The sequence below is a fragment of the Trachemys scripta genome, chromosome 4, assembly GCF_013100865.1.
Source record: "Trachemys scripta elegans isolate TJP31775 chromosome 4, CAS_Tse_1.0, whole genome shotgun sequence".
NCBI lineage: Eukaryota > Metazoa > Chordata > Testudines > Emydidae > Trachemys > Trachemys scripta.
The window spans coordinates 128,344,569-128,371,348 of NC_048301.1; the positions used below are offsets into that span (position 1 = coordinate 128,344,569).

Genomic DNA, 26,780 nt, shown 5'->3' on the forward strand with positions numbered 1-26,780 from the left:
TACAGTTTGGTTCAACAGCTCTCAGCACCCCCACTGTACAAATGGTTCCAGCGCCCCAGCTCCTGCTCCTCCTCTGAAGGGAATGCAGCTGCTCCCCAGCCATGCTGGGCTACCCTGTGCCAGGTGGAGACGGCCCTGGTAGTTGGATTTAGAGGGAACCAGGACTTCCTGCAGCGTGAGAGGGGGGCCCAGCCCTGCCTCCCCGCCCCCCTCCCAGCCCACTCAGGATGCTGGCCGGCTGGAGAGAGCTCTCTGCAGGGATTGGTGCCACGCTTTGCTGCCTCCTCTTCTTCTGGCTCTTGTATTCTCATCCACCTAAGGAAGGTAAAGTCTCTGTGGTATCATATGCCTGCCAAGGCTGCTGGCTTGTGCCAGCTGGGGCAGTGGGAGTTTTAAAGGGGTTGTGTCGCCTTCCGCCACATGCCACCCGAGAGAGCCTGCATCAGAGCCATCTGATGCCATGCAACCTGCACGGATCCCCCTCCTCTTTGGGATTTCGCATAGCAGAGTTAGCATCTCCTGCTGTAAGGGCTGGGGGCAAACTTTCCAGCAAGGGCTCCCCAGGGGAGAAGAGGTTCAGTCTCCCATTGGGCTTGGTCTTTGGCTGCCAGGTGCCTGGCCAGACCCCTGGACTGGTTTTCAATTTGAGAGGCGCTGGCCTGCAGTAGGGGGAGGATTCACCTCTTTGTGGACTGGGAGTCTGGGGGCCTGATAAGCCTTGCGAGCTGAGCTGTTCAGTAAGGAAACCGGGGCTTCACTTCCCTCCCGAGGATGCTGGGCCTGCGTGTTGCACGGGGTCAAATGGGGCTAGGTCAGAGCTGGCCCACGAGATGGGGCTGCCTCTCCTCCCTGTTACCAGTTGCTAAATCACATTAGAAAGAGCATGAGGTACAGTCAGTACTTCCCTAATAATTCCTCTCCATGTAAGGCAGTTGTGGTGTCATCCAGTGGGAAGGGAAGTGGTCTGTGCCATCATGAGTGGGGATGTGCCCATAGGTCAATCTCTCCCTGAAGATGTGGGGATATCCTGGGAAAAAGTTTATTCTAAGGTCTGAAGCACGGGACTGGGAGTTAGGAAGTATGGGTTCAACCCTGGGCTCTGCCACACACTTCCTGTGGGACCATGGGCAAGTCACTTAGTCTCTCTGTGCCTTGGTTTCCCATCTGTGAACTGGAGATCATGGTTTACTGAGGATTGTTTATTAACAGGGTTAAAGCGCTTAGATGAAAGGTGCTACAAAGTGCAAAATATTAGTGCCATGGGGGCTGGGGCTGTTATATTTACATGGGATAAATTAAAATAAGCTGCCTTGGGAATTATCTCTCTTTAATTGTACAGAGTCCCATATAATGCGGATTGCAGCTTGGGTTCCCAGGGTGACTCTTCTCATAGACAAGGGGGGTGGGGGGAGAGAAGTGAAAGTAGGACAGAGAAAGGAAAACTCCCAGGTTAAAAAAAAAAAAAAAAAAAAACCTGAAAAGCACTGTCAGTTTCCCTTTTCCTTCAAACTGGGGGGCGCTGTATGTTTCCAGTGACTGAACTTCATCTAGTTCAGTGTCCCACTTTCCAGTGTTGTCCCAGCTGGTTTCCAGAAAGTGTCTTGGGGATGGCCAGACATCTATATTGAATGAGAGCTGAAATCTCTCTCTCTCTTGTCTTTTGATGGTATCTTATGCAGTACTGATCCTTTTTATAGCTGAAATGAAATTCACTTCCAGCACTGCTTGGTCTGTCTCCCAATTGCTGCCAACATGGGGGAGGCGGGTTTCACACATGACCCAAGGAAAGACAGTGGGAAACTGGAAGAGAAGCTGTTAAAACGGCATGGAAATTGGGGTGACAAATGGCTGAGAACACTCCCCTTTTTGGGGGCTCAATCCTGCGGGGGTGCTGTGCCCCTTGACCTAGGGAGGTGGTGGAATCTCCATCCTTAGAGGTTTTTAAGGCCCGGCTGGACAAAGCCCTGGCTAGGATGATTTAGCTGGGAATTGGTCCTGCTTTGAGCAGGGGGTTGGACTAGATGACCTCCTGAGGTCCCTTCCAACCCTGATATTCTATGATTCCAGCGTGAATTGAGGTTGCATGGCACCTCAAAGGACAGGCCCCATGCTACGTAACTGATTTGCCATTCAATCTTCTCCTCCGCTTTCTTGCTGCTAATTTGCCGCGTGACTGCCGGGGCTGGCAGCAACCTGAACAAACCGTGCCAAGACGTTTGCTCGCCCCCTGAATCGGCACCGTTACGCTGAGCGCTTCAGCGAGCCGGCCGCGTCTCCCTCGCCTCCAGAGGCTGTGCTTGCAAATGAGGATGTGAGAGGAGCATTGCTGAGCCATGTGGATCCATAAATAATGCCACAATTACCAACTGTAACTAAACATTTGTGCAATAATTCAAATGATGCAGCATTACTCAGCCAAGCAAGAGACAAGTTCAAGCCTGGCCTCGGGCATGGAAGAGGCTAGAATTGCTGAAGCATCAGCTAGGTTGGCAGAGCTATAAGATAGGACAGCTAGAGGGTGCAATGCTCCTGACTCCACAGCACCCCCTGCTGGGCAATTTGTAAAGCACTGTTAGAGGTAAGGGGCCGCAGCAGATTGCAAATGTCAGAGGAAAGGAACCCCAGCGTCTTTCTGATTTAAGATATTAAACCAGAAAGCCCTGCTTAGCAAATGAATAGAGAGAAGGCCTAGTCAGAGAGGTGCAGATTGAACCAGGAAATCCTAAATTCAAACTTCAGCTCTGCCATTAACTCACTGTGTGGGTTTAAGCAAATCATGTGACCTTTCTGGCCCAAATTTCTGCTCTGAGTGACACTGGTGTAAATCCAGAGTAACTTCAGTGGAGTCACTCCTGATTCACAGTGGAGTAAGTGAGAATTTGGCCCGCTCTCAATTTGACACGCATGTGTTTTAGTTGCTCCAGTCTATATAAAGGGGACAGTTGCACTTAACTACATCAGATGTGGGTTGGGAGGATTAATCAGTTAATGTTCTCTAGGCAAGTGCGAAGTATAATGCTCAGATGTGTGTGCGTGTGGCCGGGTGGATGGGTGCATGCCTGTATCCTGGTGGAGGGGGAAGTGGTTTCTAGTAATTTCAAGGGGGAGTTCTGATTTAAAAACCAGTGGCCCCAAAAGACCCCCTCTCTCTCTGGCTGCGTACCTGGAGAGCATAGAATTTGAATGGCTCTGAGCAAATTTTGAAATTAACACCCCTTGAAGCAAATGAGCAGAGAAATTTCAGAGACACCCTAACGTTTTCAGAGCCGTGATTCTCAGTGCCCTTGACCTGCTTGAGAGTTTCTTCTCACTCTGCTTATGATGGAATAAAACAACTCAGAGCAGTTCTCTTGCGTTCCTTGTGGCGTGCAGTTGTGTATGAATGCAGAGCTGGCGGCGCCCCCTCCTTTAGAAGGAGGATTTAGTTTGGATCCATATTAGATGCTCTCCAAGCTGCCATCATTCTTGTGCTGGAGCATTTTGCAACCTGTGACTCATACAATCTCCTCCGGACATTATTGAAATCCCCCATCGTTCAAATGGCCACAGCTAATTGGCAGTGTATGTGTGGGCAGGGGTGGTGGTGAATGAATCCCCCTGCTGCAGATCCCAGAAACTCCCAAGGCATATCCCAAACCAAACCACAATCCCTGCTGAATCAATGGCAAATCTCCCACTGATTTCATTGGAACCAGTATTTGGCCCAGAGGATGCCTGGCTGTGGGCAGCAAATAGCACTGGCTTCAAAGCTACCAAACACTAGGCCAAACATGGCTCACGCTGGAGCTGCCTATAAAACACTTGTGACTTCCTGTAGCAGACTGTAGGGTCGCTTCTTCAGCAGTGACCCTGCCTGCACCCAGCAGAGGCCGGGAATGATGGCCGAAGCCCCTAATACTCATCCACAGACTCCCTTTCTGAGAGATTCTCCCTGGTGATTGGTCCGTGCATTTTTTAAAATGTGGTAATGACGAGGGATTGTCAGTGTTATTGACCCATCACTTAGGAATGGTCCATGGGGTGCACATCTCAGCCCAGTGAATTTTTCCTGCTCCTGTCTCTCTCCATGTGGTGCTTTTCTCTGTCTAATACAGACTGATGCTCCTGAAGATGTCTCACTCACGTCACCCGAGGAGAGGAGAGGAGGAGAAAACGCCCCATCTCTTCAGTGCTATTTTCAAGGGGCTGATTGAGAGAGGAGTGAGAAGCAGGAGCAAACAGAGATCTAGAGTTACATGCACTGGCTGCTTTAAATCTAGGAACACTTTGAATGCCAGGCACACAATTAATTTCAATGTAATGGGAGGGATAACAGCGTGTTAAATAATTGCCCCGAGGAACGGAGGCTTTGGATTCATAACCAAGTACAAACTGGAGCTGTCCATTGGCATTCGTCAGTGTTGCCTCTGATGTGCATTTAAAACCTACGTTGACTCAGTTACCCAGACCCTTCCAGGGGACTAACTCCCCCGCTCTTCCACTTTAAATGCCAAGTTTAATAGCCTGGGTCCATTGAACTCAGCAGGTGTTTTGCCACTGACTTCCCCCAGGAGCCTCATTTCACCCCACATCTGTACTGAAAGCCTTTTTCAGCACTGGGAACTGCATGTACATAGCTCCCAGGGCTGGGTAGAAGGCTGGGTGTCCATCTCCGCCTCAGAAGCATAGATGGCAGGGGAGGCATCCATGAGATGGTCTCTCTGTTAAAGGGATCTGCAAGTCAGGTTGCAAGCTGGGAGCCCACTTTGGCCTCCTTGGGCTGGGTCCTCCTTGCAAGTGTAAGGAACTGGGCGTAAACTTGGCTTGAATAATGGTTCCACCTAAACTGGTTCCTAAGCTGGTTTAGCTGATGGGAGTGGATGGAGTCAATTTGTGTTTGAAAACCATGCTAGCTCATTATCCATCCATCCATGGCAGTCGCTCTAACACTTGAGCATCCAGGCAGTGGACAGAGAGACACAGTCTGAGCTGGATGGCTTATTCCCTTGAGCAGGAGGCTGACCTGAAGAGACGCCGCTTCATGTCTTCAAGGCTCATCCTGAGCTCCAAGCACAGTGAATTCCACAGTGCCTGACCCCGGCACATTTCAAACTGGGCCCAGCATTGAAACCAAGCAGCCTGCATTTCAGGGGAGAGGCAGGTGGAGCAGAGCATGGGCCCACAGGGGTTTCTGGCCAGCTGGTTAGAGGGGCAGCTGGAGCATTTAAGAGAGTCAGGCCTGATCACATCACTCCAGAGTCTGCCCTGAGGGGCAGGGCACTCGCTCTATGGAAATGTGGCTGCGCTGGTGAGACAGGCTGTCCAGGAATCCCGGCAGAGAGCCTGGCACAAAGTATAGCAGTGTAGGTTTTCTGCTGGCTTTCATCCAGAAGGAGCACTGGGTGTGGCTGGAAGAGACCAGACAGTGAGTGCAATAAAACTCTCCAGGCCTTCCTCGCTTGTCTTCAATAGAGTCCCTCCTGTTTTACTCCCCTGTTAGTGGGAGCAGGAGCCAGCTCAGGATTTGTCAGGACAACAGAGAAGCTCCAGCCAGCAGGGCCACACAAGAACAAAGCAGCCGCATCCCAGTTACTCAGCATGACTGCAGGCTGAACCTGTTGCTGAAGAAAGAAGTGGCTATATTTTCAGATCAATAAAAAACAGAAAAGACTAAGGATAAATACATTAAAAGGCTGTGAGGTGCTCAGGCACTATTGTTATGTGAGGCCAAATGAGGATCATAGATTTAAGGATCAAAGAAGTTCTGAAAGCTCTGTAATGCTTTGCCCTCCGTTTGCTATGAATTAAGGGCCTGATTCGGGGATGTGGCAAGTGCCCAACTCCCGTTCACTTGAGCGGGAGCTGAAGGTTATTATTGAAGTGTAACCATACTTAGACAGGTTTCAGAGTAGCAGCCGTGTTAGTCTATATCCGCAAAAAGAAGAACAGGAATACTTGTGGCACCTTAGAGACTAATGCTCTAATAAATTTGTTAGTCTCTAAGGTGCCACAAGTACTCCTGTTCTTCTTTTTGCATACTTAGACAATATTTTCAGTGGGTTTTTTAGATTTCCTGATGACCCCGAACCATCAAATGCAGACCTGCTTTTGGGGCCAGAACTCAGCGCCAGCACTTGGAGGTGTTAAGATTTGACAGAGTTCACTGTTTCGGTCCATTCCATGGACAGCCCACTTGGATCAGAGTTTAGCTCTTGCTTTCTACACACTTGGGAATTGAATCATAGAATATCAGGGATGGAAGGGTCCTCAGGAGGTCATCTAGTCCAACCCCCTGCTCAAAGCAGGATCAATCCCCAACTAAATCATCCCAGCCAGGGTTTTGTCAAGCCTGACCTTAAAAACCTCTAAGGAAGAAGATTCCACCACCTCCCTAGGTAACCCATTCCAGTGCTTCACAACCCTCCTAGTGAAAAAGTTTTTCCTAATATCCAACCTAAACCTCCCCCACTGCAACTTGAGACCTTGCTCCTTGTTCTTCATCTGGTACCACTGAGAATAGCCTAGATCCATCCTCTTTGGAACCCCCCTTCAGGTAGTTGAAGGCTGCTATCAAATCCCCCCTCACTCTTCTCTTCTGTAGACTAAATAATGCCAATTGAGACCCATCTCTAGCGATCATAGGTACTTACATGGCCCGCATCGCCATAACATCCGACTGCCTCACACTCTTTGAATAATCATACCTTGCTCTTCTGTAGCACTTTTCAACAATTGATCTCGAAGTGCGTCACCATTTTTAATGTGTTTATCCTCACGCCCCTAGGAGATAGGGCAGTGCTACTATCCCCATTGTACAGATGGGGAACCGAGGCACAGAGAAACTAAGACACATAAGGATCAGAGCCTAACTCCCATTGAAATCAGTGGGAATTAGGTGCCTAAATACCTTTGAGGATCTGGGCCTAATTGACTTGCCCAAGGTTCCAGGTGTCCCAGCCCTGATGACTGCACCTCCTCATTCCTCTTGATAGCTAGCGTCCCAAAGTTTAAAAAGTCAACCAGAAAACCCCACAACACCCTCCCCACAAACAAACCATCTACTCACAGCAAAAAAATAAATTCACCAAGTCTCAGAGTCCAGGCCAACAGACTTGGGCTCACACTGCAGGGCTAAAAATCGCCATGTAGATGGTTGGGCTGGAGCCCTGGCTCCCAGACCCTCCCCGCTCACCTGGTTTCACAGCCCCAACTCCAGCCCGAGCCCAGACGTCTACGTGGCTATTTTTAGCCCCGCAGTGCCAGCCCCAGGAGCCTGAGTCATCTGATCCGTGCTCTGAGACTCCTCACCGCAGGGATGTTGTTGTTGTTGGTTTTTTTGCTGTGTAGACGTGCCCAAATGAAGAGCCTGATCCTGGAATCCTTCCCCATCAGATCATTCCCCACTGACTTCAGTGCTACGACTGTCATGAGGAATAAAGGACCGGGCCCTAATTAATCAAAACAAAAGCATAAAACAACATACTCCGAGGCAAGTCATACCTGACGAATGCCATTCTAATAGAAACATCTTACCCACCCACATCTACTTACTCAGATAACAAACAGCTTACTCTGGGAGAGTCCAGATTGAATTTATATATTACAGGCCAAATAAATAGGAAAAGGCCTGCCAAATGCTTCCATATAAATCCCAGTGATCTCATCTCTTTTCATCTGTGCAATTTGGAAAAATATGAAGAGAAAGAGCAAGTGTTTTTATCCAGCTAATAGGGTAAATGGCAAACAGGTGGAGTTTCTTTCATTTGAAGGAGCAGGACTGTCTGAAATAGAGAGATGCCACAGCTGCAGACTGTGCTTGGGATCACAGTAGAGCTGTTCGAATGACTCCCCCTCCTCCCCTTGATCAGGGGAGAGGCACCCTGCTTATGTTGTAAGCCACTCCCAGGCCCCATGGGACAGGAAAGGAGCTGAGGGAAGGTGCTCGGTACCTGGCGAGGGGGAGGTGAAAAGCCTTTTCTCTAGATTGGGCCATCTCCAGAGTTGTCCTGACTCAGGCTCAAGTCCCGTGGAGGAACTGCTCCCACTGAACTCAATAGGGACTGATGGATTTGGACCTCTGTGGGGTTTAGGTTTCCTTCTGCCATCTAAAGTCCATGGGAGCGTCAGGCTGGTAGCCCCTCTGAGAACCAGGCCCTCGCTGGCTCTGGCTGGGCTCCCAAGAAATAGAGGCATCCAAAAATCAGTGGCTTTTTTTGACTCTGTTGGCCCTGAACACACAGCAAGTCAGTGACAGAGCTGAGCATGGGACCCAGCCGCCCTGACTCCCACCTCCTGTTCTTGCTACAAGGGCTGCCACCCTGAGCGCAGGTGCCCTGCCCTGGCGCTCTCACTGCACAGTGGCTGCTGGATGTCCCCGTGTCTCATTGCAGGGAAGGAGCTGGAGGTGGGGACGTGTGAGATTACGGCACTGAACAGAGACCTCAGCCACCCCAGGAGGATGATCGCCCGGCAGACAGCACGCTGTGCCTGCAGGAGAGGCCAAGTCGCAGGCACAACGAGGACAAAACCTGCCTGTGTGGATGGTAAGAGATCTCTGACTGCTCCAGAGCGCTATGGGCCAGGGCCATGGGGCTGCCTGGGGCTTCTTGGTTCTCATTCAATCTTATGCACGCCATGGGCGCTTGGGACTTTATGATGACAGCAGCCACAGAACTTAGCTCCTCCTGCTCCCAGAGGGGCTGGAACTAGGGGTGAGGCCGCACCCCCTGGCTTGAAGCAGTTTCCATCACATGCAAGGTTTAGCGTTTAGTTCAATGGCTCTCAGCACCCCTGCCTGGCCCAGAAACACAGGCCCCTATCATCACTGGGAGCTGCTAACCATACAGGTGACATGACACACAGTCAAACAGTCCTGGGAGGGGTCCATGTTGACACACACACACACCTGCTCATTGAGAACACTCATGGTCCAGCAGCGTCCGGCTGTATCAGGGTTTACATCTGTTGGTAGCAAGGTGGGGGGCAAGGGAGGGGAAGAACCCCCTAAACATGAGGGGGGGTGCAAAGCTCTTCGGAAAATCTGGCCCGTTTGTGGGTGCCGAGCCCATGAAAATCTAGCTCTGAACTTTTTGGGAAGTCCAGCTTCACAAGCTAACTCCTGTCCACTCCCGGGCACTGCACGAGTGCAGGGAGGCATGAGCCGTGCTGAGGCCCTGCTGGACAGAGTGCTGCAAAGAAAGCCCCACTGATCCAAGCAAGAGAGTTGCTATGCCCGCAGCTGTCAGGGGCCACGTGGAGCCCTGGGGAGGGAGGGACATGTCATCTCAGGTTGCTCTGCATAGGGAATGTGTCCCTCACAGGTGGCAGGTGTCCCTAAGCATGGGGAACACAAGAGGCTGCTCTGAGGTGCTACAATGATACAGATTGTAACTTTCTGCATAAACTGTCCCTAATGGCCTCAATTCTCTCTCCCTTTCTCCTCTGCCCCTTTGACACATTTTATTTTGCTCTTATTTTATCTCCTGGTCTCCTTGTTTTGAATAACTCAACCCTTCTTTCCACTCTCTTTGATTTTTTTTTACTTTCCTTAATTGTTCCTGTTCTTGTTTAATCTTGTGCCCTTTCTCTCCTCATACCTACCTACCCATCCATCCTTATATACACCCACCCCAATACATATCCATCCATCCTTATATATACCCATCTTTCTTTCCCTATACACACCCATCTATCTATCCATCCCCATACATATCTGTCTCTCCATGTCTATATACACCCATCCATCTCTCTATATACACATCTATCCATCCATCCCTATATACATCTGTCTCTCCATCCCTATATATACACCCATCTATCCATCCATTGCTATATATACACCCATCTATTTATCCATTCTCATACATATCTGTCTCTCCATTTCTATATATACCCATCTATCCATTCATCTCTATATATACACATCTGTCTATCCATCCATCCATCCCATACACATCTGTCTATCCATCCTTATATATATATATATATATACACATCCACCTTTCTATCCATCCCTATATACACCCATCTTTTCCCCCTTTGTACACTACCCTCTTTCATAACCCTTCTAATTTCTCCCTCCCCTCCCCATGCTCCATTCCCTCCCCCGCTCTCTCTGGCAGCTCAGCTCATTGCCAGTAAGCAGTGGTGCGGGATGGAGCCCTGTGATGAAGGGGAACAGTGCACTTTGTTAATAAATCGTTCAGGCTGGAGCTGCACTAGACGACTGGGCCGAATAAAAACCATCACAGTAAGTAACTCCTGCCTCCTTGTAACCAACCCGACTGAAACCAGCCGGGGGTGGGGGTGGAGGGTGTCCTGGTCTGAAGGTATCTGGAGAGAGGGGGATTGGTGTTAGCTGGGAAAGAAGGTGAATCACTGGGGTGTGTGTCTGTCTCCATGGGTGAGTGAGGACACCCCCCCCCCATCAGCTCATGCCAGTAAAACCTGAGCTGCTCTGCCCAGAGAGCTATTCCAGGAACCAACCAGGACAGGCAATAAGGAAAGGCTATAAACATGTCTCCGTAGGGCTGGGTGCTCCTTTGCTGGAGAAACTGGATTTACTCCCATTGCCTGATCTTAGCTTCAGTGGGGATGGGCATTTCCAGGCCTCTCCCTGCACAGTCAACCCCAAGCATTCAAAGATCATGAGGCAGGCATCCGAAGATCATGAGATTGGCTTTAAAAGTACCATATTATCTAGGGCCTGGATCCTCAAAAGTATTTAGGAGCCTAACTCCCAGTGATTTCAATGGGAGTTAAAGCTATTTAGGAGCCTAAGGGTCTGGGCCTAGGCACCTCGCAAATGAGCCTGTGAGGGGTGGGACAGGTCAGCCTAGTTGTTATCCCATCTTAGAGTGATGGAGAAACTGAGGCACAGAGCGGGGAAGTGACCTGCTCACACAGATTCAGTGACAGAGTCAGAATAAGAGCTGAGATCTCCAGCCTCCTAGACCTGGATATTAACCACAAGACCATCCCTCTCCTAGCATGCATGTGTGTATGGGGAAGGTCAAGTCTTTAGGTATAGGGAGAGAAGGGGGAATATTTGCATGGCAGGAAGGGAGCTTGCTGTCTCTTACTCCAGACAGGCCAGCAGAGCACTGTGGTTGCTCCATGCAATGTGCACAGACCCCGACAGGAGAAACAGCCCCAAGAAACACAGACCTCTGGCTAAAGTGGGCTTCGATGGCTTGTGTTGAAATCCCAACACAAGGTACATTCCTTCCGCTTGCCCTGAGAGCACAGGGAGGCAGCTGCTGGCACCTAAGGGAATCAGCTTTGCTAACACAGGGAGAGAATAGTAGATCCTGCAGGCCTGTTCTCGGACCCAGCTCCATCCCCCAGGGAGAGCAGAAGGTCTAGTGCCCACTTGCCAACCCCCACTCACAGACTCCACTCAGCTCCGTCTCTGCCCCAGGGACGGGATAAACAGGAGGTGTCCTTTGGTACAAGCCCAGGCCCTGCATTATTATAGAGTGGACCCAGTTCAGTTCTGCCTTGTCCGAGTACAAATGCATCATGGCTTTGTTTCTAGTGCAGGGAATACAGGCAGCAGGCTCTGGCACCTGCTCCCTTCTGTCTTCAGAAGGAAGGCCCGCTTCTCCATTGGGACTGCTTGCCAGGCTCCCCCACCATGCCACAGGCTGCAGCCTGGACTAGACCTGTACACAGCCAACACATGCTGTCATTTTAAACATCTGAAACCTGCAGACTGGTTCACAGCTGGTTTAGTGCCAGCCTCTCCCAGCACGGGAACTGTAAAGAAGAAGGCAAGATCACTGGCTGTGGGGGAGCTCCCAACTACTCCAGTCCCTGCCATTCCCAGCAGGGGGTGCTGTAGGGCTTGGTACAGCAGCAGTGCCACAGAGGAGGGGAAGGGGGCCAGCTTCCAACAGGCGCATGCTTTTCCTAACACCCACAGGAACTTTGGGGATATTTTATAGGCTGGTGGGGAGTGGACAAGCCCGAGCTGGAAAACTTGGATCCAGATGTGGAACCCTTTCTGACCCCAAGTGTTGGGGGTGTTGAGATTGGTGGTTCGGTTTTGGTCTGTTATAGCTATGGGGGCCAGCTGTGAGGTTCAGATCTGGATCCAGGTTCAGACTCCAGGCATCTCCCGAAAATCTGGGGCTGTCTGGATCCAGGGTTTGAGCTGGGGCCCATCTCTGTCAGGCTGCTCGGCCTTTCCCTTCCCAGACAGCCAAGAGAGACTGGAGCCCTGGTGTCTGCTGTGGGGAGGGCTGAGGGAACGCAGTGGAGGAGGGTCTGTGCAGCTTGCATTTGAAGGCTGTCAAAGTGACACTCCTCTAGCAGCATCCTCCAAAGGAGCCCTCGGATCCAGAAGCAGCTGCGTGGCTTCCCTCCGCGCGAGGCCCGGGAGTCTGCTCTGCAGGCAGCTCAGCAAGTGAATAACAATGAGCGGGGAGCTGGGCGCTGCTGGCGGGAGCCTCCGAAGTGCAGCGGGATATTTTATTGATGTCAGAGACATGAAGATTTGGAGAAGAGCGAATTACGCTCCCCGCAGCACAGGGGAGACAGGCCTCGCCGGGCCACGGCCGTTTATCTCGCAAGCAGACAGCCGTGTGAACACGGCTGTCCTGGCCGCTAGCCATCGCCACGTTATCGGGTTTGTCTCAGGGCCCGGTGGGAGGGACCCTCTGCTGCACAGGGAGGAATCAGGGCTGGACGGAGCCTTTGCAGAAATGTGGCTCTCTGGCTGGTTTAGAATGAGGTGCCCATGCAAAGGGCTGATCTCTGGGCTCTGAAGTACAGTTTAGTTTCCTGTTTAGTTACATAGGCACAGCCACACTGGGTCAGACCAGGGGCCCCATCTAGCCCAGTATCCTGTTGCCAACAGTGACCAGCACCTGCTGCTTCAAAGGAAGGTGCAAGAACCCTTCAGTGGGCGGCTAAGGGGAAAACCTGCATTATGTCTCCTCCTGATCCCTTATAGAGATCGGTTGAAGCCATGAAGCATGAGGTTAGCCCTTCCAAAACGTGTTAGCAATAACTACTGTATGCTATTCATGGTATCCATGTAACTGTCCAATCCCTTTGTTAATCCTGCTAAATTCTTAGCCTCAGTGACATCATGTGGCAGTGAGTTCCACCGTCAAATGATGTGCAAAATGACAAATCTAATTAGCGTGGTCAGGACCTGATCTGCAGCCTCAGGACGCTGTATCCAGGGCTGATGTCCTGTCTGAGTCTGTGTGTCCTGTCAGGGCTTTGCCTTGCAGAGTTGGGCTGCCAGCGCCAGCCCTGGCGATAGCAGGGGACTTGACCCAGGAGATCCCTTCCAGGCCTATGCCTCTATGACCATGGAGTCCTGTCTAAAAAGGATGGGACCCTTTGTATTGTCAGGGCATTATCTACATGGTTGGGACTGAGTCTCTGTATAAGGCTGAGCTCTGGGTTTGGATCAGGGTCTTTTCTCCAGTTGTAACTGGGTTTGGTTTTAGGATTGAAGCTGGTTCTGAGAGATTGGGGAGACTTCTGAGAGAAGTCTGGGGTGGTGAGGGTATGGATGGAGCCCTGTCTGTAATGTCAGGACTCTTGTTCATGGGGAGTGGGCTCACTTCTGGGGAGCCCAGGCCTCGTCTAGAATATTGGGGCTCTGCTGGGCTGGGATCCCATCCTTCCATCCCTCTGACTCAGCCTGAATTTCCCTGCGTGTCTCTCTGGTGTAAAAGCCTGGCATGCAGCGTAGAAGGATCCCGACCGTTCCAGAGAACAACTGCCAACTGCGTGCCATTTCCAGGCAGTGAAGGAAAGATAAATCCACCCTGGGATGCTGGGAGTGGGAACCAGGGGAGAGGAGCGGCGCATTCATATTTATCAGACACTATCTCAGAACTGCCCTCCTGTCCCATTTACACAGCCCTGTTTTGCATAATTCAATATTCAGATACACTGGGCAGCAGTGTGGAATCCGCACATTTCTCCCCAGGAGTTGGGGGAAACGCAGAACCCTACTTGCCTCTGGAGCGGAGAAACCTCCGCACCAGAGCAAAGGGATCACAGTAAACAGACACAACTGCAACCTCTCTCCAGGAGGTCTGAAAGGGGCAGCACACCCCACCTCTCCCCCCCCACTCTATGCCTCTTGTCCTGGGACAGTCAAGAGGGCCTTCCTTATTGACCCCTTTGAGATTCAGAGTTCATTCCTGTGGAGGAGCGGGAGCCCCTAATTCCTTCAATAAGCCCAACCAGAAGTAGATCAGTACAGGGGGAAGATACCGGCTAGACAAGGCACTAACCAACCGGCTTAGGGAAGAGGTTCTTGACCTGGAGGTCATGCCCAGGTGTCAGGGGGGGTCATAGCCACCTTGCCCTGCCCCTACTGATAAATGTCAGGGCTAGATTATTGAAAAGCAGGTTGCAATATGGAAAAGGTAGAGAACTACTGTGGCACAAGCCTGTGGACTGTGTGATGAGTTGGCTGGGTCTCAGTTCAGCAAGGAGATCAGGGGCTTGAAAGACAAGTTTCTCAGAGGACAACCAGGGTAAAGCATCAGCCAGCTCTTGGGGACCTGAGATAAATCACCACTTTGTTCCCAGGTGAAACTGATTTGCTGCTCCCGGCTTAATCTGCGGGAAACATTTGTGTGCAATACCACCATGCAGAGAGGGCCAGCTGGCAGCCCCGGCTCAGGGGAGGCCCCGACCTAGATAGCAGGTGAGATTGTAGGTCAGGAGAGAGCTACATTGGCTGGTCTGTCTGGGCGACTCTGCACAGAGCTGATTGTATAGTGCAGCCAGACTCCTTGCTAGACCTTTGCTTCCAAGAGCATGATGTCGTCTACAACCATTTAAGAAACAGGGAGCTAAGGTGATGGCTCAGGGGGCTGGGCTTCATTTCCAGCCCAGAGAGTGAGTGACCAAAAGCCGTTGCCATCAGAAGATTATGTGCAATAAGCTAATGGGTCTCACTCTAGTTCCTAGTGGACACACACTGTCATAACTGGCACCAAATGACAAGTCTTGGCAGAGGTGCCGGGGACTGACTGGATGGAGACTGGAGGTGGGGTCGCCATGCCAGGGTTTAGGGCAGCATGAGGGATGCTTGCCCTGCCACTTGGCCATGCTTGTATCTGTTCCAAAGACGTAGGACTTTGCTCTCCAGAGGTGCCTTGCCCCACCTTATATATGGCCAGTGCTAAGTGCAGGAGCTGCCCGCAGCGAGGCCAAGGACTGACCGGGGCAGGGAGGCCAACCTCCCGTCTCATCCCACCAGGCTGGGGCAGAGAGGCGCGGCGAGCTTGCCCCGTGGCACCTGCCCTGTGGCTAGACACAGGTATTTGAACTCCGCACACGCATTGGCCAGGGCTCTCTGCTCAGTGTCCCCCTCTGGATCCCCCGTTTGGACCCTGCAGCCTGCACCCCCGTCCTTGTAGGCTGAGACCCCCGTCCCCTGCTGATATCCGCATTTGGGGCCCCTTCCTTTTCGGAGGGGGCAGAGCTATCGTGCACTGGGCTCTCCCCATCATCCCAGGGGTGCAAAAGGCCTTTCCACAGTGTCCCTAACTGGGTCAAGCTAAGAGCATGGAGGCCATGCTCCAGTGAGGCACAGGGGCTATTGAAGAGTGGGGATGCCCCTGGCAGGAGGCAGCAGATGGGTCTCTGGGTGCACAAACCCCTAGCCAGGGCTCCTCCCGACCTGCCCCAAAGCACCCAGGGCTGTTGGAGGAGGCAGAGAAAGAGGGAGGGATTCACAGGCTCCCTGTGTGCTTTGTTTCCCCAGGTCTCCTGACAGCAGCAGCTGAAGGCCTGAGCCTGGTGCCTCCACTCCTGGCTTCCGCAGCAGTATAAATACCGCTGCCCTGGGGCAAGGGACCAGCCCCTCTGTCCGCTCCCCGGTCTCCTTGCAGCAGGGCCTGGTAAGACACTGCTCTGCAGCCCATACGCTGGACACAGAACCGCCTAGGCCGGGAGCCCTGCTCTGTTGCCGGCTGGGATGATGTCAAACAGCTGGAAAGACGTGTCGGGTTTATCCCTATCCAATGGATTTCCGGCGTCCGGAGGGGTTTTAACTGAAATGCATCTTTCTGCAAACCTTTGCATTGTGAACAGAGGGAGCAGCCCCTTGGCACCCAGAGGGTTAAAGAGTGGGCATATTTGCTGCGGCTGGCTCACTAGGGAGCAGCCCAGGTGAGACCCAAGGACAGACGGACGCAGACTGATGTTCAACCACAGCGTAGCTGAGAGTTGGGGATTTCTGTCCATCACCTTGAAGCAAACTCTCTCTTATTGTATTTCTCCTCCTCTCCCAATCTGCAGAGACAGAGAGAATGCAGAGGGGACAGCTCCAGAGAGAAGGTGCTAAGGTCATCTCATCTCGACCCCACTGGTTCACCTTCAGCCCTTTCGAGAGTCCCCTGAGGTTGTGGGGCTGTCTGAGCCAAGCCCTCACCCCACACCCAGCAGCACAGGTTCCCCACAGGCTGCTGTGAGTTGTTCCATAGGGAAACACTGATTTGATGAGTTTCTCTTCCCTTTCCATTTGCAACTTGTCCATCAGCAGCTCACAATTTCCCCAGATTTATTCAGCAGCTCAGAACAAATGGCCAAATTATTCCTACAAATAAATTCTCAGCCTGTCGCCCACTTGCAGTCAATTCATCACTGGGTAGGTGTGTGTGGGGGGAAATCTTTCAATTGAGTCATGTTCATTTGTTTTGATTGGTCCCATGGTGGTGTTTTGGGGCCTTGACTGGCCAAGCATCGCTCTTGGGATGGGGTTATATGTTCCGAATTGGGGTCCCATGAGTGCCCTCCAACCTTCACGCTGACGTCCCTGCTACGAAACGTTGGCTAGGAGATTCCCAAAGGGCGACGGGGGTTCAGTTCTTGTCGGCGGAGGGTAGTCTGGGCAGGTATTCGCCGTGTGCATGGGCAGGAGGGAGAGAGAGGGTGGAGTGAGGACGTGCTGAGACTCTGAGCTGTTGGGTTGGAAAGGGTTGTTTGCCTCACACTGGTCTGATCCCACGGTCGAAGTAAGAGAAAGGTCAGGGGAGCCAGTCAGGTTGCTGGGGAAGCACTCAGGGCTCAATGTTGCAGCCTTGTCTAGACCAGGATTTAGGAGGCATGGGCTAACTTGTGTTCATGGCCTGGTGCAGACAAGGTAGGGTGCCTAGGGATAGCTCAGTGGTTTGCACATTGGCCTGCTAAACTCAGGGTTGTGAGTTCAATCCTTGAGGGGGCCCACTTAGGGATCTGGGGCAAAAATCTGTCTGGGGATTGGCCCTGCTTTGAGCAGGGGGTGGGACTAGATGACCTCCTGAGGTCCCTTCCAACCCTGATAGTCTATGATCTATGTTGCATGGCTCATGTTAAAGCCTAGGTTAAGGCACCAGTGTAACACATATTAAAAGCACTGTGCCTTGACCACACTAGACTGTTAACACCTTCCAAATCCTTGCCTGGACAAGGCCCGATTGCCTACAACCCACTCTGAAGCTAATGGGAACTGAAGTTGCTTGGCACCTCTCAGGATCAGGCCTTTTCTGCTCTCTATAGAGAGTGCTGTACAGTGGTGAGAACTACACAGCTGAAGAAGAGAAGGTCCATGCCCCGAAGAGCTTATCCTTAGAGAGGCGCCTGAGCCAAAGCCGTGGGTGCAGACATCCCCGAGCTGTGGGCAAGTTTGGATCTCAGGCCTTGCATGTCCTCCTCCAAGGTACCAACAGGTACAGAGCCATCAACACACATGAAATGCATCTGGACTCTAGTGCAGCCAGGCCTTACAGAACAGGCGGGTCTGCATGGGAGGAAGGAGGCCTATAGGAAAGGTCCCTTGTAATTCAAGGGGACGGCATGGCAGAAGGCAGAGAGCAGGCCAAGGGGAGACTGAGCAAGACCAACGTGGATCAAAGTTTGCAGGAGTCCTTGAGGCAGACTTAAACTAGGAGAGGCTTGATCCCTGCTACCGGGGTGTCTCTGAATGCTAGACAGTGGCGGGCAGCATTGTCCAAGAAGGGGGTCTCACTCTGTGCCCCCAATACTAAGAGCCAACAGGTAGCTGGCTAGTGATTTACAGCATTTTCCTATCCTGGGTCCCAGAGTGGCTTTGTAGTTGGGGATTGCAGGATGGGCCATGGGTTGGGTTCCACTTTTCATTCCCTGCAGCCCAGGGGTGACCTGGCCCAGTCCTCTCTCACGTGGCATAAAGAGCTGGCTCCAGGGAGAAGATCCCTAGCAAGCCCCACTCCATCATCTTGTAAATATTAACAGGGGTCCTTCTCCTCCCCCACCATCTCGTTATGAGTGGGACTCTGATCCACGGAATTTTTTTCACTGTAATAAGTTTCCAAAAAACTTGTGATGTCAACAATATAAGGAAATAAAATTCTAACTTTATTAATCAAAGAGGCCCCTTCTGGGCAGGCTCTTGTTTTCCTGGTGATGGTTTTCCCCCATCCCCACTGCCGCAGCGAGACAGGCTGGGGGAAGCGGGGATTACCTCCTGGGAGCTCTTGGCAATGGCTTGGCAGGCCGCTACGTAACGGGCACATCTTAAAAGGAATCAGTGACACGAGAGGTCCTGGCCTTGATCCTGCAATCCCTCCACAAATAGGCAGAGTGAAGGGGTAGCCCTACAGGGAACCTATTGCTTCAGGCTTTATGGCCTGCCAATACGCTGCAGCCACCACCTCCTATTTCAGTGGCTTGCTCTGGTTTTCCGGACTTTGGGGGCAGAGCGCACCAACCTGAATGGAAGGCACTGGCCAGAGAACTGCGGCAGCTGCTCTGAGGTTCAAAAGCCAACTGCCCTCTTCGGCCCTTCACCTCACTTAGGTAGAGGGCTGAGCTTGAGGGAGTGGGATAGGCTTTTCTATAGCCCCACCTACACTGCAATATCCGAGCAGCCTCCCCCATTACTGAATTTATCCCTCTGACTCCCCACCAAGTTATGCTCCCCATGTATAGAGTGGGAAAGACAGGCCCAGAGAGACGAAGAGCCAGGTTTGCAGAGGAGTGCACAGCTGTGATGAAAATCCGGCCATAAGCCTCACACTGGGAGCTGAGCTTTTTGGAAAAATCCTGTGTCAACTGTGGCAGCTGAGCTCTTGAGAACCTGCCCCTATTGTACACATCCAAGGTCCCCCGCCCGCCCATCAGGACGGCAGGACTGGGAGTAAAGCCTCTAGTCCCCTTACAAAGCCGTAAACACCTCCTCTTCCTTCTGTGCTAGGCTGCTGCCTGTGAATGAACACATGCGGCTGGGGATGGGTAGCAGCAAGCATGGGCCTTCAACAGCTCCCAGGCCAGTGGCAGGGTTAACAGAAGCTGCCTCCTCCTCTTTGTGATGTGCTTCAGGTGCACAATGAACTCTCCTCCGACTGGGCAGCCACCAAGGGAGCTGGGTGGGCAGCTAGCCAGCAGCATTTAAATACCTGCCTTGTTCTACAGGGCTTCATCGTCCTCCCCCCACCTCCAGAGTTCAGAGAGTCAGTCTCCAAGGCACTAATTCATGTCTCCACCTAATTACCATTGATTGGATTTCCACGTTCAACAGTCTCTGTCATTATCAGGGCACCATTCGGAGCGGTTCTACGTGAGGGTCTGTTAGAGAAGCGGCTTCAAACCAAGAGAGGCGATTTGCAGCCCAGGCACAGAGCAGTTCAGACAAGGAGCCTTTAATTACCCATAAAACACAGGCTGGCAGGAGAGCAGTGTCCCTCATCTGGAAAAGCAATCTCAACTGGTCCCTGACCCCATGCCGGGGCTGAGCCAAAGCCCAAAGTCACTGGGACTCTCCCACTTGCCTTCAAGCTTTGGATCAGGCCCTCCTCTGTCCTCAGCTTCTCTGCTGAGGCTGCCACCCAATTATTTATATCATCACAGCGCTTGGAGTCCAGTCATGGGCCAGGAGCCGCACTGTGCTAGGTGCTGTCCCTGCCCCCAAGGAGTTCACTGTCTAAGAGGGCGTCCAGATGCTACGGCCACCACGGTATTACACAGACAGCACCACTATGGTAATTGCTACCCCAATTAGTGCTGGCCTGGAGTTGGGTTGTGCAATGTACACATTTGTTTGCTAGGAACTGGGCTGCCACCCCTCTTTTTGATGGCCAACTGGGCCTCCCCAATGGGTCTATTTGAGTTACAAGGATGCTCCTAGTTTAGTAGTGCTGCTCTCCTTTGTAAAGCATTTTGAAGAGTATCTTTACACTCGTTTCACAGGTGGGAACAGCGAAGATACAGAGCAGTAACTAGCTTGTTAGAGGCTACACAGCAGAGCCAGGAACAGAGCCCAGCTCTCTGGAGAGCTAGATAGGTGCTCTACCCACTGGGTTACACAGTTTCCTAACTTGCCTTTCCTGATGAGGTGCTGTTATTGTTATGGATGCCTATGGAGTAACTTGATAAGTTGTAATTTCATTACTTTGTTTTAAAAAAAAAAAAACACACATGCTTTTTAAAATTTAATTATTTCATCCAAAAATGTCATCACGGAATTTAATACACAGTTACCTACCTACTCTGTCTAAGGCTTAAATCATGCTCATCTCCATGATCACCTTGCAAGAGTTTAAACATTTATTTATTTAACATCTCTGAACTAAATATTTCCCAACTAGCCCCTGATCCAACTAACCACAAAGCACTCCACAGGATGGCAATAATGCCTTGTGTCCAGGAAGAGCCCAAAGTATTTTCATAAATAGAGAATCATATGGGAATCATCAACCTCTGAAATGCAGCCAACTCTGGGGTGGAGCTGTTTGACAATACCACACAGCGCTATTACGCAGGACAGGAAGTGAAGATTGTTCCACCCAACTGAAAATGACAGGGAAAGTTTTAGGAAGGCAGATTGTAATTCCCCTGTTGAAGGTAATTTGGTCAAGACTCAAGAATTTATGCTCCCTGCCTGGAATTATTAATGACCAGTAGTGCTCTTATAATGCATAACATCCAAAAGAGGCCACCTCCAGCAATACAGACCCCCCTGACTTCATGCACAGGGCATCAACTCAGTACTGAGTCAGAGACTGGCTTGAACCCCCTGCTATCAAATCACCAATACAACTTCCTGCACCAGCCAGGAATCATAAAGGAAGCCAAGGACCCATATTTTAATATCACCACAGTTACATATTTCCCTGAACCGGTGAATATTATGCACCATAAAAACCAGTAGATTATATATTCCATTAGTGCTCCAGATTAAAATAAGAGGATTGAAATATTTACTACAGGTCCTTCTACCTTTTCTTCTTCCACTCCCCACCCATAGATCACAATGTCAATTACCCTAAAACAAATCAGCTGAAGCAGCGTTGAGGGTCAGAATGAATTGGGGGTGACAGCATGGAAGACTCAAGAGATTGGTAATAAGGTACAGAGTTCTTGCAGTTTACCTGGGTAGCTGTTGCCCAGGTAGGTAGTGCTGAAAGCCCTAACCCTCTACCCACTGTGAAATGAGCTAAAGTCCTCTTGCTCTTGTTCTTACAGGGCAGGGGCGCATACCCACAATTGGCACAAGTGGGTAATATTGGGAGATGGCCCCGAATATATATTTACTTGCAGTATGTTATTCAGCCATTAGGTGTCTCCGTGTCATATTGAGTTCCAGCCAGGGTGCAGCCCCTGGTAAACAAAGCAGAGAAAGCTGGTACTCAAGCTAGGTGGAATCCTGTTTGTTTCTATACTTTGTTGCTGATTTCTTTATGATGGGCTGTGACTCCATATTTTGCATGACAGGAACCTAGGAGTTAAAGGGCCGTGGAGACTGAGGTGGTCCCTCCAAACTAGAGTTGGGGGCCGCGTGGTAGAAGCTTGCTCTGTCACTCATCTCTGACTAAACGGAGTAGCCCAGACTGTCAAGCAGAGTGGACTCATTTTGGTGAGCTCAAAAATTAAGCCCCATCTTTGCTACCCGGCCCACTAAACATCCCTTGTGCCAAGCCCTGCCTTCCATTCAGTATTGTTCTCCCCCGAGAGGAACGCCAGAGACAGCATGAAACCTATTTTGCTTTGAGCCACTGAGGCAGAAAAATTGCATTGCAACAACTGTAGCAGGACTGATTGGGACTTTACAAGATGCTCTTTATGGAATAAAGAACAATGCCTGTGCACTGGAGAGACTAATACTGCCTCCTGGCTGTGCCAGCTTGCCTGTCTTGGCTCTGCTAACTCTCCTGCTTTGGCACTGCCAGCAATCCGGTCTCGGCACTGCCAGCTTTACTGCTTTGGCACCACTGATTCTCTTATCTAGGCATTGCTTTGGCATTCTCATCCCTCGTGCTTCGGCAATGCAAGTTCTCTTGGCTTGTTGGCTGTCACCCCCCAAAAGCTTCTGGCTCTCCTCCTCCTCATGTGCTGGCACATCTCCAGAGCTGCCAAGCTTCCAGCCAGCAGCTGACGGGGAACAAGAAGCTCTGTTAAAACGTGCGTGCCAGCTGCTCATTGGCAGCATGTTTAGCACCTCCTGATGCCAGCACGCCACTGCATCTCACAGCTGTTGGCTTCCCAGAGGGGTTGGAGGCGGCTGACTACCAGCAGTGCCTAACGCCACGCACCAGAAAGCAAGGGACGCCATGAGGCAGGTTAGGCGGTAAACAGACACGGGTGGCAAATCGTGCTCACCGCTAACCACAAGCAGCAAGGCAATGCCGAAGCGCCGCACACACAGAGAATTAGTTACCACGCATCCCAAGTTTATCTGTGTACAGGTTTATCCTAAAGAGCAGATGCAACCCCATCTGCGTTCTTATTTCAGATGTGTGTGGGGTGTGGGTGGGTAGGTTATCATCTTGGATTAAACCGGAATAAAGATAAACTGACAGTTTTCAATTATTCCCAACGAGCCTGAAAGAACCCCCCAGATGCAACCGCCACTGAGGGGAGGTAAAACTTGAACACAGATATTATTATGGCTAGAGCTCCTTGTGGTGGTCCCGAGAGGCCTAGTCAAGGACTGAAGCCCTACTATGCTAGGCTTTGCACATGCACGTAAGCAAACTGTCCATGTCCCCTGAAAGCTTACAGTCTGAAAAACAGATTTGCAAAGTCTGAATCCAGATAATTGTAGATCAATCCTGCACTGGTTTCACAGCTCTGTTCTGTAGTTCTATAAAAACTAAAATCAGTTCTCATGCTTCATGCCATAAACTGGTTATCTTTAGGGGTCAGGAAGGCACCCCCCAGGCTTCATCCCCCTGACACGTAACATTGCACACCTAGATACATATTAGCTTTTCTATCAGTGCTAAAGTATCTTCTTATGTGTACACAGCTAAAATATATTGGACTTCACGTCTGATCCGATATGGCAGGTACCTAATTCAGATGCTTAACACGTCTCCGTCTAACTTAAAATCACAGATTCAGGAAAGTTTTTTCTTTTAAATCATTTGATCCCAACCACTTTTGTGCAAGCCATCCCACAAACCATGTCCACTTAATTCATAAGCCACCCACCTTCCACCGTAGACTCTAACCACAATCAACTTTCCTTTATCCAATAGGCAACTTTCAGCTTCCAATGCTCAAGTAGCTGTTCTAGCAATGCCACGTTCCCATTCCCAACAGACTGTCTCAGCCCCAGCTGGGACAGAGCTATCTCTGAACCATCACACACAGCAAAAGACAGCGTATGTGGATGGATACAGCGTCAGACACTGAATTTTAATTGAAATCTTCTTGGAAGGCAGAAGAAATAATTTTGCATTGCTCAAACCAAGAATGAGAAATGAAAGTTCACGCTCCAGTGGGTGCATCTGCCAGGGAAAATTTATTTTATTTAGCAATTCTAATGGACCAATTAAAATATATCAGCATGACAATTTCATTTCTTTTCTGATCAGTTACAAAGTAAACAGGCAGAGTTAAATACACAAGCTGTGAAGCAAACTCTCCCACAGCCCACAAAGTATCTTTCAACTGTGAAGTAGCTTATCAGTCACTCTGGCTTTTCCTATCACTTGATAACTTTCATCACGCTTTTCTCCTTCTAGGGAAGAGTCCAGTTACAGTATAGGTGACCGTAGCCAAAGTGGGATTTCAAAGGTGCCTAAAAGGAGTTTATCCATCTATCTAGCCACATACACATCCAGCTAGCTAGCTGCTTTATCCTGCCATCTGAAATCAATAGCAATAGTGAAGTCATGCGTGCACTTTGTGGAGACACTGACACTGGTCCTTTTTGGGGGTCAAAACTCCGCTTCAGATAGGGCTTGTTTGGTTTTCAAAATTTTATCAACTTGCCTTTTTTTTTTTTTTTTTGATAGAGGTTTCAGGGTAGAAGCAGGTGTCAGCGTGGGTGGAGGGGGTGTTGTGTCAGGCTGATGGTGGGAAAGGTTTTGTGAAAGAGGAAGGCTTTACAGTATTTCCTAGAGACCGCCTGACTCCAGATTCGCCTGATCTCCGCTGGGAGCTAGAGGTGGGATTTTGAAAAAATGACTTAGGAGCACAAGTACCATTGAAAGATTAGTGCCCCTACATCACTTTTGGCCCAGATGCACAAAGATACGTCCACTTAAATCATTGGACATTAGGAGCCTAAATACCTTTGTGGGTCTGGTCTCAGGCACTTTTGAAAGTCCTACCCCCTAGGTGCCCAACTCACATTGACTTTCAATGGGAGTTGGGCACCTAAATCACATAGGCCTCTTTGACTATATTGGCACAGGAACAGGTCACTGCCTCCCAAGCACCCCCTTGTGGGCTGGGGTGGCTTTGCAGCACCCTGCCTCAGGTTCCCAGTCTCACAGAGCCCCCCCCCAAGAACTCCACTCAGTCCATATCACTCTAAAACATTCCCCTTCTGGAGGGGGATCCAATTCATGTACCCCATCCAGACATTGGCCCTCCAGGCTCCAACCCTTCCCCCTAATCCAGGGAGCACCAGCCACCAGCCTGTCCCTGAACCAGGAGCCCACAGCCCTCCTTCCCAGAGCTGGGTCACAACAACCCCAACAGTCCCTTCATCCCTTCAGGAGCCAGCCCTGCTCCTTGCAGCACTCACCTACAGCTGCTTCCTCCAGCCAGCTGCAACTCCCCAGGCTCCTGCACTCCCAGCCCTGACTACTTGGCATTACTGGTTCAAACTCCCCCAGGAGGCTCTCAGGCCTCTCCCTTATATCCCGAGGCCTGGCCTGAGTTAGTCACATGACTTTCTTGTCACATGGCCAAAATATTTTTTTCCCACCTGGGGAAGTATCTTATCACAAGTTCATAGATTCATGGATTCCAAGGCCAAGAGGAACTACTGTGATCACCCGGTTTGACCTCCTGCATAACCCAGCCCAGAGAACTTCCCCAAAATAATTCCTAGAGCTGAGCTATTAGAAAAACATCCCCTCTTGATTTAGAAATGGTCAGGCTGGAGAATCCCCCACAACCCTCGGTAAATTGTGCCGGTGGGTAATTACTCTCACTGTTAAAAACTTACGCCTTATTTCCAGTCTGAATTTGTCTAGTTTCAGCTTCCAGCCATCAGATCATGTTAGACCTTTCTCTGCTAGATTGAAAAGCCCATTAATAAATATTTGTTCCCCATGTAAGTACTTATAGACAGTAATCAAGTCATCCCTCAACCTTCTCTTTGTTAAGATAAATAGATGGAGCTCTGTGAGTCTCTCGCTATAAGGCAGGTTTTCTAATCCTGTCATCATTCTTGTGGCTCTTCTCTGAAACCTCTCCCAATTTATCAGCATCCTTCTTGAATTGTGGGCACCTGAACTGGACACAGGATTCCAGCAATGGTCGCACCAGTGCCAAATGCAGCAGGAAAATAACCTCTCTGCTGTTACTCAAAATTCCCATTTATGCATCCCAGAATCGCATTAGCTTTTTTGGCCACAGCGTCACACCGGGAGCTCATGTTCAGCACAGGGCTGGCTTTAGGCCGATTCGGCCGATTCCCCTGAATGGGGCCCTGCGCCTAGAGGGCCCCGCGCAGCTGTCCACCACGCCCCCGGCCCACTTCCCCCTCCTCCCCTGAACGCTCCGCCCACCTGCTCCTCCCTCTCCCCTGCTTCCCGCGAATCAGATGTTCGCAGGAAGCCTGAAACAAGCAGCAGGCAGGAGGTAAGGGGGGGAGGGGGGCGCGAGGAGAGTTCCAGGGAGGTGCAGTGCGGCCCAGTCCGGCCCTGGCTGAATGCGCGGCTCCCTCCGGCCTGGCCCCGGCCGAACACCCCCAGCCCAGTCCCAGCTGAGCAGCTCCGGCCCGGACCCAGACCCAGAACCGCCCGAGAGGCTCCGGCCCAGCTCAGGCCCCGCGGTGCCGGCCCTGGCCAAGTGGTGCCGGCCCGGCCCAAGAGGCTTCGGCCCGGCCCTGGCCCAGCGGCTCCGGCCCAGATCTGGACCCGGTCCCGGCCGAGTGGCTCTGGCCCAGCCCGGCTCGGGCCCCACGTCGCCGGTCTTGGGCCCGGCTGAGCGGTTCCGGCCCGGCCCCGCGGCCCCGGGCCCGGCCCGGACGTGGATCCGGCTGAGCGGCTCTGGCCTGGATCAGCTCGGGCCCTGAGGCGCCGGCCCCAGCCGAGTGGCGCCAGCGCGGACCCAGAGGCTATGGCCCGGCCCTGGCCCAGTGGCTACGGCCCAGACCCGGACCCGGCCCAGACCGAGCGGATCCGGCCCGGACCCGGCCCAGACCGAGCGGGCCCGGGCCTGGCCCAGACCGAGCGGGCCCGGACCCAGGCCCAGGCTGAGTGGGCCCGGGCCCAGACCCGGGCCCGGAACGTATCTGGACCCGGGTCTGGACCCAGCCCGGACCGAGCGGACCCAGCCCGGACCCGGACCTGGGCGAGCGGCTCCAGGCAGCGCGGTAAGGGAGCAGGGAGCAGGTGTTG

General features: G+C 51.5%; 1 protein-coding gene across 1 annotated transcript; it reads left to right on the top strand.

The window, feature by feature from the left end:
- Positions 1-18,348, top strand: LOC117875886 (chemokine-like protein TAFA-5). Its single transcript, XM_034767451.1, has 4 exons — positions 1-324; positions 8,370-8,522; positions 10,101-10,228; positions 15,725-18,348. Exons 1-4 carry the CDS (start codon positions 228-230, stop codon positions 15,731-15,733), a joined length of 387 nt encoding a protein of 128 aa, XP_034623342.1. The 5' UTR covers positions 1-227; the 3' UTR covers positions 15,734-18,348.
- Positions 18,349-26,780: the final 8,432 nt, after the last annotated feature.